Source organism: Phasianus colchicus, chromosome 7 (genome assembly GCF_987193195.1).
Source record: "Phasianus colchicus chromosome 7, bPhaCol1.hap1.1, whole genome shotgun sequence".
In the NCBI taxonomy this organism is placed as follows: Eukaryota; Metazoa; Chordata; class Aves; order Galliformes; family Phasianidae; genus Phasianus; species Phasianus colchicus.
In genome coordinates this window covers 30645026-30665187 of record NC_143442.1, presented here as the reverse complement: position 1 = coordinate 30665187, position 20162 = coordinate 30645026, and the positions used below count along the sequence as shown (strand labels likewise).

At 36.6% G+C, this 20162-nt stretch overlaps 2 protein-coding genes across 19 annotated transcripts in view; one reads left to right on the top strand and one right to left on the bottom strand.

Annotated features, from left to right (window-relative positions):
- Positions 1-20162, bottom strand: part of CALCRL (calcitonin receptor like receptor) — a 67730-nt gene that overhangs the window by 12057 nt on the left and 35511 nt on the right. Inside the window, exons 3-11 of the mRNA XM_090144362.1 lie at positions 18294-18393; positions 17130-17274; positions 15658-15768; positions 14697-14809; positions 13576-13667; positions 8478-8604; positions 6264-6417; positions 4936-4996; positions 4751-4817 (exon numbers count right to left, since the gene is read on the bottom strand). Of these exons, the coding sequence (XP_090000488.1) occupies positions 4751-4817; positions 4936-4996; positions 6264-6417; positions 8478-8604; positions 13576-13667; positions 14697-14809; positions 15658-15768; positions 17130-17274; positions 18294-18350 (927 nt within the window). The 5' untranslated portion in view covers positions 18351-18393. The remainder of the gene's footprint in view (positions 1-4750; positions 4818-4935; positions 4997-6263; positions 6418-8477; positions 8605-13575; positions 13668-14696; positions 14810-15657; positions 15769-17129; positions 17275-18293; positions 18394-20162) is intronic.
- Positions 1-20162, top strand: part of LOC116235940 (uncharacterized) — a 182053-nt gene that overhangs the window by 136533 nt on the left and 25358 nt on the right. The window contains exons 11-12 of one of the 18 annotated variants that reach the window (XM_090144396.1): positions 1578-1749; positions 10319-10400. The exons of 15 other annotated variants lie outside the window; for them this stretch is intronic. In XM_090144396.1, coding sequence (XP_090000522.1) covers positions 1578-1607 — 30 coding nt within the window. In that variant the 3' untranslated portion in view covers positions 1608-1749; positions 10319-10400. Of the gene's footprint in view, positions 1-1577; positions 2504-6113; positions 6256-10318; positions 10401-20162 lie in introns of those variants that run through there. 2 more of the 18 variants (XM_090144401.1, XM_090144395.1) reach the window with 2 other exon arrangements.

Below are 20162 nucleotides of genomic sequence, written 5' to 3'. Positions count from 1 at the left end.
CAACATAAAACTAGAGCTAAAAGCACCCCGGAGAGAGCACAGCCAATCCAAGCACCTTGCCCAAGGACACAAGAGGCAAGACAATGCTGTCTAGATTCCCACTACGGAAGGCGGAAAGTAGAGTCTAGTTCATTTATCTCCTCTTCAGATAAATTGTCTTTCTTGTCAACAATTATATAGAGAAAAAAAGGGAAGTGGGGGAAGAAAGAAATCATCAGAAAGACAGAAATGTCCCTTCTACAATAAATAGGAGTTTCTGGTCTAGCAAGCCTCTGCCTCTCTGTAGTACAAGTACAAACAGGGAAGCCAATCCAGACCACGTGTGTCACCATGTTCTCCACAACCCTGGCAGAAGTCCTCTCATGTCAGTTAAGGTTTTCATGATAAACAGCTGTGTATTGTTACAGCAACGTGGCCCTTGACAGACACGTTATGTTATTTATATTCTACTTACATGCTATTTAAATCATTTTACCAGGAAATTGTTTTACATAGGAAACAACTGCATTAATTTCTTCTGGAAGATTCCAACTACCTCTTGGCTTTGTTTAAGCAACCAAGGTCTTTCGGTTCTCTCTCAAGGGATTCATTAAGATTTTATGCAGCCCACAATTCTCATCCAACTCCCTATTGCACACTCAGACAATAAATCCATACTCCATTTCTAAATTTAATCTCACTTAAATTAATACTAGAGCATCAGCCTCTCTCAGAACTTTCACCCCTCTTGTGCTTTGGTAGCATAACCAATCCCTATAATACTGCCCTTAGAATGCAAACTGAGGATGAAAGTAGCAGCAGATAGAAGTAAATACTGCTCAGAAAATTTTTTCATTTATAAATGCACAGAATTCTTCTGACTTTTTATTTACCCACCGAAACAAACAAAAAAAAAACCTAACCATGAAAATAAACACATTCAGTGCTTGTAAGTAAATATCAGGACAGAAAAGTGAGACAAAAAATAGGATCCACTTAAGAGGAGCATTATGAGAGTTCATAAAAGTACATATAACCAATGTCACAAGTATAGGGAGCAAAGGACAAACCAAATTCTTACTGAAATGAATAAGTCTTGATTTGAGTGAGGTAGAGAGTAGATTTTTGCACTTAAGGAAAAGTAGGAACTACTTTAAGGTGTTTTATCATCAGATTGACTGTGATGGTTTGCAAAGCCCCAGAGGAGTCCTGTTGTGTCAGCTGCAGCATGAACACACAGAAAAGTACTGACAGCTGCACAGTGACACGAACATCGATCCAGGCAAGTGAACAAAGACAGAAACAAAGGCAGGGAAGGGAATCCTAGATGAAGTGTTGGAGCCTATGCTATGAACTCCATAGAACTTAGGTTCCGCCTTCAGAGCAGTTATGTGCAGTCTCTGACCTGCAGTTCCCGATTTAAAAATTCCCCAGGTCTCTGATATTACTACTTTTCTCCATGTCCAGTTTGTGCTTAGCAGTACTGGTTTAAATTCTGTTTAAATTAATTCTTCGTTGCTATAAACAAATCATTATTGGATCCAGAAACTCAAATATTCTTAGATGCTAATGGTAGCCATTGCTTGCTTTTAATACAGGTATGCAACTTCAGATCTAAGCCTACCTGAGCCTGGCTTTGTTGGGCCATGCACCTGTATGTGCTCACGAAGACATGTTTTATACCCAACTTACAGACATTCCCTAGGCTGAGCACGTGAATGCTAGGCTTTCAACTTCTTGAACCAAGTCCAGCTTAAATTCATGAAACAGGTCAGTGACAAAGGCAGGAACTGGGGCTCCTGAACTTCCTTCTAGTACAAAATCACTAGATGTCAGTCTAAGACACTGGTAAGACCCTCATACATAGTTTTACTGCTGGACAAAATAACCACTCCTTGAGTATTATTTATACAAATAATGGCATAGCTAAATAAATAAATAAATAAAAATCTATTATTTTAGTGGTGCCAAAGCTAACTAAAACACTAGCATACTGACATATCCAACTCTGCAATCTCCCTCCACTTTTATCAGTATTTGTCTACTGTAATTATACAATCATAGAATGGGTTGGGTTGCAAGGGACCTTTAAGATTGCCTAGTTTCAACCCCCTGCCATAGGCAGAAACACCTTCCAACAGGCCAGGTTGCTCACAGCATCCCTCTGGAGCCTTCTCCAGGCTGAAGAGCCCCAGGTCCCTCAACCTGTCCTCTTAGGAGAGGTGCTCCAGCCCTCTGATCATCTTTGTGGTCCTCCTCTGGACTCAGTCCAACAGCTTTAAGTCTTTCTTGTGTTGGTGGCCCCAGAACTGAACAGAGTACTCCAGGTGGGGTTCCACAAGAGCAGAATAGAGGAGCAGAATCACCTCCCTCAACCTGCTGGTCACACTTCTATTGACTTCTATTGATGCAATCCAGGATACGGTTGGCCTTCTAGGCTGCGAGTGCACATACCGGCTCATGTTGAATCTTTCATCAACTGACACTCGACAATCCTTCTCCTCAGGGCTGCTCCCTAGCCATTCATTGCTCAACCTATATCTATGCTTGAGATTGCCCTGATTCAGGTGCAGGACCTTGCACTTGGCCTTCCTGAATTTCATGAGGGTGGCAGGGGCCCACCTCTCAAGCCTGACAAGGTCCTCTGGTTAACATCGCTACTCTCTAGCATGTCAACTGCACGACTCAGCTTGGTGCCATCTGCAAACTTGCTGTAATAGCTAACATTGCGCTCTACTGTTTCATTCCCACTCTATTTCTTTAATTGTGGTTGCTTAGGCAAACATATACAATGAAATAAGCAACTGAAGACAACTCCAATCGAAATGCAATTTAGGTCTGCTCCCATCTGCAGATTCTTTGGCAGGGATCTGGTCATAGTTACATAATAGCAGGGACCAGCATTTTTGTTGCTAACATTATGTAATTGTAGGATTTTCAGTGATGTACAAGAGTTAAAGACCTAATCCCCATTGGCTTTTGCCAATTTTTCCCAGCACCCCCTTGACATTTCTCTTCATGCCCTTTGAGATCTTCCTCCTGCAAATAGAAACTGTGTCTTTTCCCTTGTTATCTAATTTGCAGTTTAATATTGTTACTTAAACTTCTACTAAAGCAGGTCATGCTTAGTAAAGTGTGAAAATTGCATCTGGCAAGCAAGCTGGGAAGCAAATGAGGGTTCTGTTCACCAAGTCTGAACACATGCATTTCATCTTCTGTCTTTATCTCTGGCCTGTCTTTTCTGAATCAACATATTAATTTTTTTGTTACCTAAAAATCTTTTATGGTATTGTCACATCACACATCTCACAGGCAAGATGTGTACTCGTGTCTAATCCGTTATTCTTTCCTGGTTTTCAAATAAATCTGCTGATTGCACTGAGGTGAGAAAAATGCAGTACATGAAAAATATACGAAAATGAAATGTATACTTATTTGTAAATTGCAAAGACAATGGATAGAGATTCTGCCAAAATCAATCACACACAGCAGATTATTATGTTCCTAATAAAACCAAAAGACATTCTTAGTGTTGCCTTGAGTGGAGACTTGATTGTTTTGGACTGATCCTGTACAACCATCTGAAGTACATAGGATTCTTACCACTGTTTCAGTATGATTTTGTTGAGGTCACTGCTGGGCAGGAGAAAGTAATCTTTCATCCTAAAATGAGGTCAATTAATAAACAATGGTATCATTCTCATACTACAGAGTTTTTGTTTTTTTCTGCTCTTATGTAAGCAATTATATCTCAGCTTTAAAGAGCTTTTCTAAAGTGACAGATCTGTGAAGCAACACCTACACAAAGGAAGTAATGATCCCACATTACAATGAAAGATGAAATATGGTGCCATTCAAGTGAGCAAAAAATAATATTGCTTTCTGAGAAAACAATATTTCATCTTCTGTGTAAACTGGAGAGTAGAGAAGTTTACAGGATTTAGATCTGGTCTTAGCTTTAAAAATTAAAGTACTAGTTAACCTGTCTTTAAGGCAACACGTATAGATGACCTAACAGAGCAAGGTATTATCAGTAACATGCCAAGGGCCATGGATCTCAATTTCATGGGGACTACCTCTGGCTTCCCAAGCAGAGGATCTCAGATGTGTCATGGTGTCAAAATGATCTATAAAACATACATTCACCAGTCAACTTCACTGTGACTGAAACTGAATACAAGAACCACAGGATTTATGGAACAGTCTTCAGAGTGATTTCTCTATGCACAGAAATGCCCCATGAATATCCAAAACCATTTAAAAGCAGAGGAAGTTCACATAGATCAGAAACCAAAATGTTTCTAAAGGTTACTTAGTGTTATCATCCTTAATTTCCTTGCACAAACTGAAAGTCATAAGGAAAGTCATTACACACACATTTAATATCTTTGCCAGATGAGCTTCAAGTTTCTGTTAAGTATGTCTATGCCAGCATTTTCTTTCAATAAGAACTTATTCCTATTTAGAAATTAACTACTGACTGAATTTATTTGGTTAAATTCAATCTTAGCACAATTTAAATATAACATTGATTTAAGTAAAGTGAAGTCTTAAATTACTTCAAATTTATTTCTCCAGAAGCAAAGATTTGTGTAATAGCTCCATAGAAAGGCCAAAACATAGGTATCTTATGTTTTTAGGACACTTACTGGGTTATGTGAGAAGCCTGTAAATGAGTGACTTTCTTAGGAAAGAGCCTAAAACTACTTTATAAGCCACCAAGAACAATTTAAAAAAGTCAAGTAAGAAAAATTATTTGAAAAATGCCTACCAATAGAGCAGCACAAATAGGGCCATGGATGATGTAGAGCAGGTGAGTATCAGAGCTGATCCAACAGCTAGAGAAAAGAAGCAAGGAAAGAAAAACATTTGGTATTTTGTTATCTGTTCTACTCCTTATTCTTCTCCTTAAACTAAAAATAATCATTTTGCAAAGGAATTTGAGATAATACTTACTTGTCATTATAATACAAGCTTCTAGCAACTGCATGTATGCAGGCAGGGATCAGTGGAAAACCTGTGAATAGGAAACATTTTCTTAATATTTTTATTATTATATAATATATATTATATATATATAATATATATACTTATTATTAGCTAATAAGTAAATAGCTAACTAAACCTGCATCTTTTGCAGAGATCCTCCACCTCATCCAAATTATTTTTAAATGCAGTGCAAAAAAAGTATCAATCCAGTTACTATTTTCCCAGATTTATTTTAGAGGAGTGTATGAAACCTTATTCCCATTCTCCTATCCAAAAATCCATATCATTGTATAGAAAGAAAAGGCAAATCAAAGTTTATAATTATTTAGAAACCAACAATCAGTATTAACACAGATGGTTTTCTGTAAATCCGCTACAATCTGCAGTAACGCTCGACGTTAAGTAAGATAAGTACACATATGTCTGTAACTGTATATAAATAACATGATTAACAATGTTAACTGTGTTCCTCCTGGTGTTTTCTGGGTATCCATAAACAATATTCCTTGCACAAATAAAGAAATAAATAAAATTAAACAGGCTAGAAACCTGGCATGTACAAAATTTAAAAGAATAGTTATTTGAGCTGCTTCACATCCTGGTGATACCTATTTTTTAGAAACCACTGAGTACATTAGCTCTCAGCCTCATCTCAGCTGTGTCCATTGTGGTACAGCCAGTGACACAGGCACCAAGTCATGCTGTAGCTGAATGCAATGCCTATGCAATAAGCTGAGGAAAGAGTTCTTGCTCACACTTTGTGTATATGCTGTTCTACAGTATCTGAAACCATCGAGTTTGGCTTGTTAGTTCTAACATGAATATTACTTCAGATTGTTAGCTTCAGTTACTCTGTATTTACAGAACGAACAATACAGGTCAAATGGAACTGCTGGAAAAATAAGTTCTTAGCCATTCAGTTTTGACCCTCCACCCTAGACATGGCAAGACTTCTCTGAAAACAAACATTCATTCCTGAATAAATATCTTCAGATGAGGAACAATGAATAATTACTTCTTAATGTCTTTTTATAATAAGAGACTATTTTCTCTGTACAAAGGAGGAGTCACTTCCTGACAACAGAAACAATCTCTCTTTCAGCAAAGATAGAGCTACATTCAACTTCCTATATTAATATTTCTAGGCCTGTTAAAACATAACAGACAAAGAAGAAGGGCATGTTGTCATTGTTCAAATCTACCACCTCAGAGAAGCAATGGGACAGCTGTTCAATTGCTCGTGAAAAGGAGTTAAAGATAGGACTGGTCTGAAAATACAGTGTGAAATTGCATACCCCAGCCAAGAAGGTAATACCACATCAAGTGCTGTTTCTCAGCAAAAACAGCCACTACAATAAGAGTATGCAGGTAAATGCCTTCGCAGAGCATCCAGAAGTAGTTGCAACCCATTAGGTACAGGTAGATAAACATTGACACTTTGCAGCTAATCTGTAGAAAAGAAAGCACAGTACAATATAAATTCTTAATTTGCAAAAATCACACAGAAGTACTTGGAAAAAGTAGTTTATTTTATAGAATTTAAATTCCATATTTTATAGCCAGTCTATTTTTACTAAGCAAATATAAGAAGCAGACATCCTCAAGCATGATGGCAGGAAGCAGTAATGATAATATCTCCCTTTGTCACAAATAGTGACACATTTGATTATTCCAGTTAAAATGGAGTCTTCAAATTAACAGATGCATGAAAAAACACCATTTGAAGAAGCTAATTCTCTGACAGTTATACCAGTCACAGCATACAGAGTGATAAACATTCTAAACATTCTTACAATATTTCCAATTTAAACCTAGTCATAACTGAAATTAGCCCCAGGGTACAGTTCATATGGTAGATTCTACTCATAAGCATTCTTGATTGCAAATATTAGGCTCATTCAAAATATCCTGACATTATTCAATTGCAATGTTACATAAGAGTTTACTGTAAAGACTAAAAAAGTGAGATTACAAATAAGAAATAACATGCTGTTTTGGACACAGCAGACCCTTTTTTCTCCTCTGGAAATCAGTGTGCTTGATTAATTGGGTTGGAAGGGACCTTGAAGATCATCTAATTCCAACCACCAGATCAGGCTGCCCAGGGCCCCATCCTCCTGGCCTTGAATCCCTCCAGGAATGGGGCAGCCACAGCTTCTCTGAGCAACCTGTGTCAGTGCTTCACTACCCTCTTTGTAAAAAATGTCCTCCTACTATATCATCTAAAACTTCTCCCCTTTATTTTAAAGCCATTCCCCCTTGTCCTATCGCTGTCTGCCTGCGGATTAAGTCAGCCTTCATCTTCCATACTGGAAGGCCACAGTGAGGTCTCCCCAGAGCTTTCCGTTCTCTGAGCTAAGGAAGCCCAACTGCTTGGAGACCCCAGACCTGGATGCAGTACTCCAGATAAGGCCTCATGTGAACAAAGTAGAGGGGAATGGGACAATCACCTCTCTCAACCTGCTTCCGCTCCTCTTTGAATGCAGCCCAGGATACTGATTGCCTTCAGAGCTACAACAGTGCACTGCTGGCTCACATCAATCTTCTCATCCACCAGGACCTCCAAGTCCTTCTGCACAGGACTGTCAGGAGAAAGAACTCATCACTAGCCTCCATCTGGTCACAGAGCTGATGACCACAGCCCTCTGGTTGTGACCAATTATTTATCCATCTAATTGTCCACCCTTCAAAATCCATCTCTCTCCAGTTTAGAGACAAGAACGTGGTGTGGGACCATGTCTAAGGCCTTGCACAAACCCAAGTGGATGACATCAGTTGCCCTTCCTTTGTCCACCAGCTTAAACCGAATAAACAACTCAATAATGTTTTACCGTGTTCTGCTATTTCACATATTAATGATTATTAGCAGCTAACTCAAGCCTGTTTTTCAGTATTTTTATGAGCTTTCACAGAAGAGAGAATTGATCTTTTTCCAGAAGCTGTTGGAATCAAGTATTTTTACCCTGTCACAGAATTAAAACTTATCTTCCACATCTAATTAAAAATAAAGCCATAGTTAGGGATCTGTATGTGCATTTCAGCTCCTAGCCTTGCAGCAGGAGAAGCTACTCATTCACACTTAACCCAGTGAGAGAGAGACGAAAAGAATTTTCATTTCAACGAGATCGAAAGCAAAAGCCCTAAAAAAGTTGCTGAGAGAGCCAAAATACACTACCAAACTTCGGCTGTCACAACCTCACTGACATCACGAAAACAGGCTACTTTCTTGCAGTTGTTTCAGTGCAGAAGTCATCTGTACAAATTCAGAAGAGTACTTCAGTACACTTTGTCTCTGAAGCTAATTTATTATTTCAAAACCTCAAATGTGAAGTGCCCAAATCACTGTTTGACATCTGTTGCAATACGTAGCATGGATACAGTATTATTTAACATTTTGCCCTTGCTGTACACAACATTTCATTAACTATTCATGGTTCATTTATCCCTTCTACATCACTGAAATTTTTCACATACAAATCAACATAGCTGCCAGATATACTTTCACTTACTGGATTAGCTGCAACTAATTCCTGATTGTTGGCAATTGCAGTCAGTGAAATTATTGTTACAACAGAGTTGCAAACAAAAGAGAAAAAGAGATTTTTATGTAGGGTAATCCTTTGGCAACTCAAGCTCCTAGAAAAGAGAAAGAAGAACAAATGAATACACAAGGGGACAGCTATGCGTAATTGGGGACAACTCTGAAATTTTGAAATACTAGAGCTCTTTATTATGCACTCTTACATCAACCCTTTCTTCAACTCCAGTCCAAATTTAATAGAATGATGTGAAAGGTAATACCTTCCCTTAATCTCTAGTTCATTTGACAACAGGAGGAAAACAAGTATGTTCAGTTCAAATACATTCACAACTAAGGACTTGCATTACAGTGGTTGCCCAAAAATAATTTGGATACAGGTAGTAAGATGTTTCTGAAAACATTCTGCTTTTGTTAGTGTCTGATGATCTTCCAACTCACCATCACAACCAAGCCTGAGGAAGTTCTGTCAGCCAATGTTTCAATTTACTCACATCTGCCAAGATTTTTGGAGAACAATTCTATTTTACTCACATTATTGGTCACTTTTCTTCCCTAATCCTATAGCTAGAGAAATACCCAAATAAATAGAAGAGTGAAAAATATTATCTTGGCTCGTGTATAATCAAGTTATAAACAGAATATGAAAGTTACAAAATGCAATATGCTAAGGTTTATTTTCAACATTTCCTTTGAATATTGCAATAAAATTTAAGACTAAAATATATTTCGAAGAGCTATTAAAAAAAAAAGAATACTTAATGAGACCATTGTGAGACAGCTTAGTTTTACCCTACTGATGATGTATGGTTGTAATCCCAGCTAGCAATCCTGCTCAGTACGAAAGAAACCCCAGGTCCAGACATTTAATGTATGTACTTGGCTGAGGAACCACTGGAGTGAGGCTGCCATCTGTGAGATTACTACTGAATGCCTCTAAGTCAGAATTCCCCCCCAAATGTAGCAATACTGCAGTGCTGAGGTACCTTGGTGGGCTTGTAATAGCCAGCCACTTTGGCTGCCAGTGCAGAGTAAAGGGGAGGGGGAAATGGTTTGAGACTCAAAGAGGTTTAGGTTGGATATAAGGAAAAAATCTTTTACAGTGAGGGTGGTGAGGCAGTGGAACAGGTTGCCCAGAGAGGGGGGTTGATGCCCCATCCCTGGAGACTTTCAAGGCAAAGCTGAATCAGGGCTCTGGGCAAACTGATCTAGCTGCAGGGGAGTTGGACTAGATATCTTCAAGGTCCCTTCCTACTGTAAGGATTCTATGATTCTGTGGTTCTAAATTATACCCAACATTGAGCATAGGAATAGCAGATTTCTGCTACCTATCACTCTAAAAAAAAAAAAAAAAAAGCAGATCTAACAGTGTCATTGCAAGAGGTAGGAGTGCTGTTCATTCACATTTTCCAAAGAAACTGATCTTTTCAAACAAACACCAAACAAAATTGGAGTTTCTGCAAGTCTCATTTTGGAGCCATAAGGCATTTCCAGCCTCATGTCCCCAAATATAGGTCAGAGAAAATGTTCTAGAAACCAGTGCTGCCATACAGTGTGGCACACAGATCAACTCTGACCCTAAACGATCTTCTGGTACCCAGGCTTTATCTGACTGAGGAAAATACACATATGGATATGAATTCAGTGAAAAAGTACATTTCATTAGCTTTAAAAATACTTTTGTTTTTAATGTTGTTTTTAACGTTTGTGTGTTTAAACAGCACATGAAGTTTGATTATCAAAATACACTTAGTTTTTATATCCTTTGAATATATATATCTCTGCACTTTTTTTCCTACATGGTTCATATAGAAAGAAGGAAAGCAGCACTGAATTCCAGCTAACAGTTTTGTATAAACAAGTCCTGAGGAACTCTGGAAGCCTGTCTGCTTATTGTTAAGATTCAGTGCAGAGGCAAGGAAAAGCACGTACAACTAACGGGGCCATCTCCCGGGGTCATCCAGCAGCTGTTCCTGTTGAATATTCAAACACACCCATCCACACCCACCTCCACCCATGCAGAAAAAGATTGAAAGGATCACCGGACAAGAAACATGAAAGCAAGACTGCTGACATTTAAAAATGAAATTTGCTTTTGGTAATAAAGGGATTTCTTCCTTACACTCCCCACCCCTCCCTTGTCTGTTATCCTTCCTATTTCCTTCTTCTGACTGTTTTTCTTAGTGACACAAACCAAAAAACAACAATAAAACCCTCTTGTTAAATTATATACTTTTATGTATTATAATTCTGTATTTTTAATTTCACTTCTGTATGTCTTGGCACTATGGAAAAATTATTTCCAGAAGAAAAAAAAGATTTCATTTTCTAATTTCTATTAAAAAAAAAAAAGCGAGATCCATATATACACCCAAGGGGAATTAGCCTTTACGCTTAGGTGAACTTAAAGCGATTTAGGAACCCAATATCTTTCCATCTATCTTATCCAGTGTTTGTCCAGACTAAGTTCAGTGTTGGTAGCCTCTGCAAGTGCTGTCAGATCACTGGGTGATGCTTCATCAGCAGATTCTCCTTTATTTCAGATTTTTTCCTTTCCCTCAATGCCCTGCTCTTTTAAGTTTTTTGTTAACTCACTTTTCCTTCTTTATGAAAATAACCATAGAACTTTCTTAAGAAAAGTTATTTATGAAACTTATGTACAATTTTGAGTATGTAACAGAATGAGAAAGGAGAGTCACTGCAAATCACTACTCTTCACTGATAATTTCTCTGGTTAAAAGACTGGAGTTCCAAATCTGTAACCCATTTTGAAGCAAAAATCTACTCGAGGAGCACAAGTCACAGATTGAACTGATATTTCCAATGATAGTTTTCTGAAGAAAAAAAAATCGAATTGAAAATAAAATGCACAGAACTGTAATAATCTGGAAAAAAAAAAAAAAATCAGTCAAAATCAAGTAATTGATACTTGAAAAAGCTGAAGATTTTTGGAAAAAAAAAAAAAAAGCTGTCGTTTTTCCTATGAAGAAATACTCCTACTTTTCTAATTAAACCTAAAGATTCTGTAATGGTCAGCAAGCCAGCAAATGCTGTCTGGAAACAATCTAAGAGAATAAATTCATAGGCTTCCCCACACAATAGCAAAAAAAAAAGAAAAAAAAAGAAGAAAGTCCACCTGTTAAGAAGCTATCAATAGTTACACAAGCTTCAGCTGATACATAATACATCCTGGTATTAATCTAGATCCTTAAATATCCTTCTGGTACTAAAAATACTTTAGAGGAACTGCACATCCCAAGAGAATAACTTGTAGAGAACTTTCTTTAGTTTCCTTTAAATTCTGTAATTTCCTTTTATATCCCAACATAACCACAGTCTAGAAGTTGTGGTGTTTGAGTCTAGATTAATTCCATGTGCTTCTCTGAAGACGGAGGATCCTTCTACAAAAGGGAGAAAAAAGTTCCTGGAGGGTACGACAAATGTAACAGTTGTGATGGTAGTGAAGCAAACCACCTTCTTCTGTAGGAAGTGCCAAAGTTAAGATAAAATTGGCTTGGTTTGCATTTGTAGCACAGAAAAATTCACTGTCTTTGAGCTTTTAAAATTGTATTCAAAAGCTTTTTGCTTTTGCCTTACAAATTTCTTGCAATGTTTTTTTTTTCTACCATGTGAGATTTTTTCATCTGTTAATCTTTATTATGAGGTTCACAATAAAGGCATTGCATTTTTTACTGCAAAATTCAAACGTATAGGGACTTGGGACCATCTAAAATTTTAATTTTGTGGAGAGAAAGTGAATTTGGAAATAGGAAAAGTCAGAAACAGCTGAAAAATCATCTTAAAAGCATTTCAAAAAGAGGAGGTATAAACTTGAAACACTCTGCAAGGAATTTATTGTAATGCTGTTCCAGAACTTGGGCAAATAATGCATAAGTAAATTGGAAACACTATGCCAGATCTAACAAAAAAGGATAATTCTTTAGCAGGTATCTACTACCGCTACCAAATCAACTCAAAGTCCAGAATAAGAGAAAAGCAAAATCTGAAACAGCCCAACCATTACTGATATAGGTGGTACTCCTATTTACGTATTAGAGGAAAAAAAAAAAAAAAGATGAAGTGAAATGGAAGGGTACAGTGATGAGAAACTGCTAAGATTGTGAAGTGGATCCAGCTATCCTAGAGCAGATCCATCTCTTCCAATGAAAAACAATGCAGAAATGATTAAAGGAGTGCCAGTTAACAAGGTGAGCCTACACCAGGCAATGCAGCATTTGGAAGAAAAAACAGCTCATCACTGACAGCGCTGTGCTTTGCCTCAGCTCTGCTCACGTGGCAACCCTGCAGTGACACTGGTTTCAGCTTTCCACTAAGCCTCATCATCTTACAAACACAAAAAAAGTGAGTGAAGTGTGAAGCAGACAATTTTTAAAGACCCACGCGGTATGCTGCAAGTTATGAAATTGGTTATGTTGGCAGCACGCTACTCAGGCTTGCTTGCAAGATAACATAGTAACTGCTACAGAGTGGATAGAACAGAACTCTCACAAAAAGTAATACAAGGAATAAGGAAAATTAAGATTATTTTTATAGTTGTTCCTAATGTTGCTCTTAGCTTTATTTTCTTCACAGTTTATTGTGTTATGTGGCTGTTTACTTCAGAATGTGACTTATGTGCCATGTTTACACCACGTGTGTGACTTGTATACCATCAGTATTTTGGTTTCCATTTACTCTTTAGTATGACCCATGCTTGACATATCTACGTCTTAAGTTATTATTAAAAATAAACAAACAAGCAAAAAAGCAACCCTTCTCCATCAGAAATGCTTGCTTAGTACTTGGGTGTGTTTTCTAAGTGCCATTTTCCCCATTTCCAACATCTGCTACAATTTTTAATTTGCAGATCGGGAATTCTAGGTTTCTGAGGAAAGAAACCTAAAATTTTATTATAACAGCATGTTCAATGCCAAACCAGTACACTGATTTTTTTTTTTTTCCACCTTGTTGCTCCAGCTAATTTATTGGGAAGGCCTGTGTTTCAAAAACATTGAAACTAGGATTGTTGCAAGCACTAATATTTGGTAAAGAATTTTAAATATACTTACTTAAAGTAAAAGAATATGCCAAGAGAAATCAGAAGTGAGGCAATTGAAAGACCATGTCCTATGATGGCCAAATAATACAAATTCAGAGCAGTCTGCAACAGAAGAATAAAACCAAGCACATGTGATTCATACAGAATTATTAAGGAGGAACATGCTTATACATCTTTTCTATTTACAAAATGACTGTAGTAGGATTAAGAAAATTAAAACTTTACTGATATGAGTCAATCCAGAATCCTGCAAATCATTATCTTACTAAAATCTCTTTCTGTTGGGCAAAAACCAGATTCATTTGAAACACTAGAAATTCTCTCTTAGATGTAAAAATATTAGGCTTTTAAATACACACACTGTTTTTTCTAAGTATTTATATAAAAACTGGTCATTTTTGCTACTGTGCTCAGTGCATTCCTATCTTAGATTGGATTCATCTATCATACATCTCTTAAAGAAAATAATGTGTTCACATATGAATGTATATTTTTTGCTTCCATAATTTTTTCTCTTATAAAGATACTTTCTTTGTACCAACCTTTTGTTTGAAGAATGAAAAAAAATTAACAATGATTCTGAACTATCAAAGACTAAATGGAACCATCAAATAAATCTGCAGCCAAATTATAGTATTATGAAAAGCTAGATAGAGAGCAAAATAATAATGAACTGGTAAAGTTATGTTAGGCATATGTACAAGACGTTACCATCAATTACTTGAATTAATAATTTCAATTCTACCAATAACAAAATTCTGCTTTCAATTATGGAATCTGCCTCACAAATTTGCTTTTTTTGTTTTCAATTACAAAAATCATCATCTTACACAGAAAGAAATGAACCTTATATTACCATGATAAAGCATAGTTATCTAGATTGTGTAAGAAGGAATAATAGCCTGCATACATGGGCTCATACAACCCATACTGTACACGTCCTCTGAACCTATTAGTCCAATTTAATGTTTGAATGGTTGCAGGTATCAACTTGTGAAATCATATAAATAGATTACAGGTAGAGCTTAAAGAAATGTTATTAGATGAGACACTGTCTGTGCATGCCAGAATTTTTCAAGTTTCACAGATCAGTTTCTTGAGACTGGTGACATGCACTTATTCCTTTCCTACCTTCACTTTTTCATGCGTATAGATATTACACTGGGTGTAGTTTGTCCAAGTCCTGTTGCTTTCTGGGTGTCTAAACCAGTTCCCACTTGGATCACAGATCTTTGTAACTTTTTCTACAGGCGGTCAGAGTAGTCAAAAAGAAAAAAAACACAACAGTCAGCAGTGAAGTTCTACTTCCTGATCCTCGTGTTTCACAAAAAAGACTGGCAAACAAATGACAGCTTTATTAATATGACTAGAGAGACATTGCTTGTTACTTGGAATTCTGAGAAACCAGAGGCCATTGCTTGTGCTTGGCAAAGGCAACTAATGATGTGTTTTTTCTTAAAAAAAAAAGAAAAAAATACATTTTCCTTCTACAAAAAACAATCAAAATATATCAAACTGTTACAGAACTACCAGATGAAGTGACAAGGATACTTAAATGGCTACTTTAACATGCAAGATAGAAATGGAAGTCTAACATCCTACCACTGTAAATTGAACAGGCAGGAAAACATCAATAGAGAAACCGCTCTAGAATCAGACTGGAGAATTTCCAGGACCACATAATGATTAAATCAAATAGAAACGGGCACCAAAAGACCCTGGGAAATAGCAAATGCAGTAGAAACTGACAAGAGTGGAAGTCTATGACATTTTCCACATGCTCACACAGTGGCAAAGTTCAGCTTACTGGAAAAGACTCACTTGTGGGAGAAACACTTGTTAACTTCAGCTGCCAAACTGAGGAAAAAGAAAAAAATTACATTTCTGCTTTCCTCTCAGAAGGTAAAGCTCATCACCAAGAGCAAAGCTCTGCACTTTTCTGTGATAAAAGGAAAGTGCACATAATGGATTTGAAGTTACTGAAATTCTGATGCATTAGTGGTTTGAGTAAGGCAAAGAATAGGCATCAAGCACCCAAAAACTCATTTCATTAGGTGATATGTTTATGTAGAAAGCCCATGCACACACTTACCTGATGGATTGAAATCTTGGAAGTAGTCAGGACAGTGCTGTACTGATACAGTTCCTGCAGCAACATCACTCCAGCACAACCAGCCATCCCATGTCCTGTTACAGTAAGGACCTAGAAACAAGTGGACAACTGGTAATAAAATAACCCTTCATAGTAGTCTTTCAAAAGTAAGGTATAACACCAGACAAGGTAAGTTTCTCATTTGCACACTTCGCTTTGTAAAGATAAAAATGGAAACTTAAAATTTACTAGCAGTTAATATTTCATGTAATAGAAACACTTCCTTTCAGGTATATTTCTCAGAATACATTTTAAAATCCATTACCATTCCTCTTTAAATTATCTATCCCTATAGTTCATAAAACACAGTAGATCTAGAGCATGGTAAGGTAATATTCTCTGGGCAAAGCAAAGTAAACCAATTCAAACCAAAAAATGCACAACAAAGAGCTTTGAATTTTATCTGCCCTGACAGGAGGTTGATGATCTTTAAGGTCCCTTCCAATCCAAACCATTCTACGGTTCTCTGATTTTGCAAAGACCATTTTACTGAATTTATTTACATTTTGAATGTATACCTGAGCTATATGTGTGTTTATTAGGTCACTGAAAACTAAGTAGTATCCCAGAAGCAATCAGGAAGCCTATATGGGAGGCAGCCATGGTTTCTCTTCCTCAGAGATGAGCCTGCAGCTATTTGTCCGTTCAAGGACAGGGATGTTGCAGTGTCCCTCAAGAGCCTGTTTTAATCCCTCACTGTACTCACGTAGATCTGTTTTAGAACACCTAAAATAAACTTCCTTTGAGATTCAGCTGGGGTTTTATAACAAATTTATTTCCCAGAATACATGCAGAATGACTGAGCACAGATTGGAAAAATATTTTTTCTGTCTTCCTTCAGTTTTCTATTCAAAAAATAATACCACCTTCTCCCTGCTCCTCAAACTATCTCGAAGGCTCAAACACCATACTTCTTCTACTTCTGATCTGGAGATTTTCCAATTTGTCCATATTGTTCTGAAGTTGTGGTGCCCTGGCCTGTACATAAGCTTCTGCATAAACACTCTCATATCCATTTCTGGCCTTCAGACATTTGCTTTCCTCAAAGAAACACCTCAGAAGAGAAAAAAACGGTTCTGGAGAGGAGTGCAATCGCCTCTTCTCTCCAGAACCATTTAATATTTTCAGAAATTATAATGCAGAAACAGTCTCAATTTTTAAAATCTGAATATCTCTTTAACATTTTCTTATCAGAAATAAAAGATTTGTGTCTTACAAGATGTAAAACAATAGGCAGGTGATACACATCATATTACTTTAATGTTGTTTCTAAAAAACTGTACAAAGAGCCTGAAAGAATGATTGCTACCAAGACATGACATCAACATAAATAAAGGGTCAGGATCCTGAATTACTTTAATTATATGTTGGGCACTTCCCTTTGGAAAATTGTATGAGAAAGTAAACTCTACCTTCTTTCCTATGAATAGGATCTTGCATAATTTTCTGGTAGCATTCATACTGTGCTGTCATAATTTTATTCCGTGTAAAACTCAGTTGACCAAAGTCCTCTGTCATATTTTGATGACCTTCAGATGGAATAGCAGTGGCAAATAACTAGGAGGAAAAAGACTTTTTTTTAGCAAGTCACCTTTTTTCAACCAACTTTGAAACTATGACTCACATACCAACTGATAATAAAATTTCAATATCTTTAAATATTGTATTTGAAATATAATTTTACTGAGCAAAGTGATCTTCAAATCTTACTACTGATAATCTGATATTGTGTTTTTCTGGCTAATTTAAGAATTCTTATTACTGAATCTTGGCACATATCACCTGAGTGAGGATGGAGGAATAAATATCTGCAAGATACATAAAAAATAATTTAAAAATGCATAGACAGCATGGAAACAATCAGAAGTGCATAGACAGTTTTTTCAACATACAGTAAAATATATGATATTTGTATTATTTTAAGGGGCATTTGGATCAGAAGCAAATTGATCCTTCATGAAAGACTGCCCATACACTTAAAGTTTTTGATTTGCTTATAAGCTGGCTCATTTTTCTATGGTCTTGTGAAGCAGTCAATCTTCAGAATACAGAAAAGTATTCAAATGACATGAAATCCACTGTGGTAGTTTTTCAAAATAAAGCATGCACACACACAAAAGGGAATCTTGAACTTTTAACTACATTTTTTAAAAACTACCAAGTTTTACCTAAATCAACTAAGCTTCATGGAAAATAAAACTCTTGCAGATAGAAATACTGTATCTTTGTCATGCAGGTGATGAAATTAAAAGTTCCTCGGATTTCCTTTGAATCTGTGCAATAAGTCTTACCCACTCTTCCATGAAATTACACAGTACTACTTATATGTCACATGTCATCTGTTACCATCAACTTCTATGCTAGCAAAAGATACGTTTCGTTCAGCAGAGGCAATTACTATTACTGTTCCTTTAGTACTGGAAATGAAAGGAAGACATAAGACAGATAGGAATCCTGCTTTGCAGAAACTGTATTTGAATACATCATTGCCTATAAAATAAAAATTCCTATAGTATTCTATACAGCCTTGTTCAAACTGATACTGATTTAAAAAAACAAAAAATGATAAAACTCACCAAAGTAACTGAGAGGAAGAACAGCAAGAATGTGATCCAGTTTTTTGTCATTTTCATATCTGACGCAGTGTATTTTATGTTGTGATTGAATTAACTCACACTGCCAGGGAAAAAAATACAGGAAAAAAAGTTATTTCATGAAAGCAACAACTGATGAATGACTTCATATTTTCTTTATGCAGTAGAACAAATCAGTGGAGGTCCGCTTAATTTTTATTCCACCTGGTGTCTTTTGACCTACATGGAGATGCACAATATCATGTGAAGAAAATGCATTCAGTTCACCATAGCAAATAACAGGAGCCAGACCTTGCCTGCACCAGCACATCCATCTCTCACAGTTCAGGCAGGAAGGGCCCACCCATGGCCTCAACTAATACCACGTCTTCAGAGGGTTTATCTCAATTTGGTAGCCAATATCAACTCTAACAGATAGATAGCAGTTAACAGGTCCCAAAGGCCAAGATCTAAGTTGCCTACTTCATTCAAAGGTTGAACTGCTACTCAAGCAAGAGGCCTGCTGCTGTCCGAATATCTTCATGCAAACCTTCCTCCTGACTCAAGGCACATTTGACCTTCAATCATACTTGTGCTTGTTTTTGGATTTTTTTTTATCCAGCATCACAACCTACAATTGGTGCATGAGAAACAAGTGATACAGTACGTTGCCCAGCACAGAGAATTTTACACAAAGATATTACTTCTACAATGTCTCATTCACAAAAAGCAAGCATTCTGTATCTACTTTGCCAGTACAGTGACACTGAGTCTTCTTAACTGTAATTCAATAAACAGCAGTTTGTAGGCTGCACAGACTAAAGATACAAGATTACTGTTGTTTAGTGTAAGTCTTGATAGAAATACAATAAACCTGTTTTAAAATCAGTTACTGCTGTCCCCCTTTTAATCCAGAGCAAGACTGTATCAGTGATCCTCCTTCTATTTTTACTGTTGGCGTGCAAGCCTCTAATACTGATTGCTGGAAATTGCCCAGGTAATTCAGTGGAACACTGGATTTCAAACATGCTGTTTTGAACTTTTTTAAAAGATTAAAAGGAAGACCAACTGACAGACATGAAATATATTTGCAACGCAATCCAATAGTTCTTTAGAAAGTTCATATCTGATGAGAACTACTGTGAACTGCTAATTGCTGAAATCACCATGTGTCACACAGCACGGCAGCTTTTATGGTCTTTGTTACTAAAAACATCTAAATATCCATGTTTAATGACTGAACATCAAGTGAATACAAAATATAGATGGAGACACCTAAATAAGTAAGGGCATGACACGGTTTCAATTGTATGTGATAATTGGGAAAGGGGTGCATTAATTCAAATCTGATAAAATTCTTAAGACATTTTTAGTTGTGCCTCTTTACCTGGGAGAGAAAGAACCAAAACACTAGCATTCTAAGAAAATCAAAATTAACTACTTGGATGTAAAGAAATACTATAATTGTCTCCTTCGCTCTTCAAGACGTGCCAAAGCACATCTGCAGAGGTTTAAAAGCCATACAGAACATTCACAGAACAAAGAGAGCAATCGAGTAGAACATAGCAATCATTATATTTCTTTGTTTTTTTTTCCATATGAAGGAGTTCAAAATAATTTTCCCCACAATAGTTCCAAAAATCCTTTTGCTACAAGAGATAGTGGATGAGAAATTTAAAATAAAGACTTAGATATGGCCCTTGATTAATCTTATATTTCTTTACATATACGATATCATATGAACAACAGCAAAATTCCTGTGTTGCTTCACTGTTCCTGTTTTATATAAATTTTTTCTGTTCAATATAAAAAGTCACCCCTTAGATCAGTTCCTTTAAGAGTCTGTATCTAGTGGTTCCATAGACAATTCCC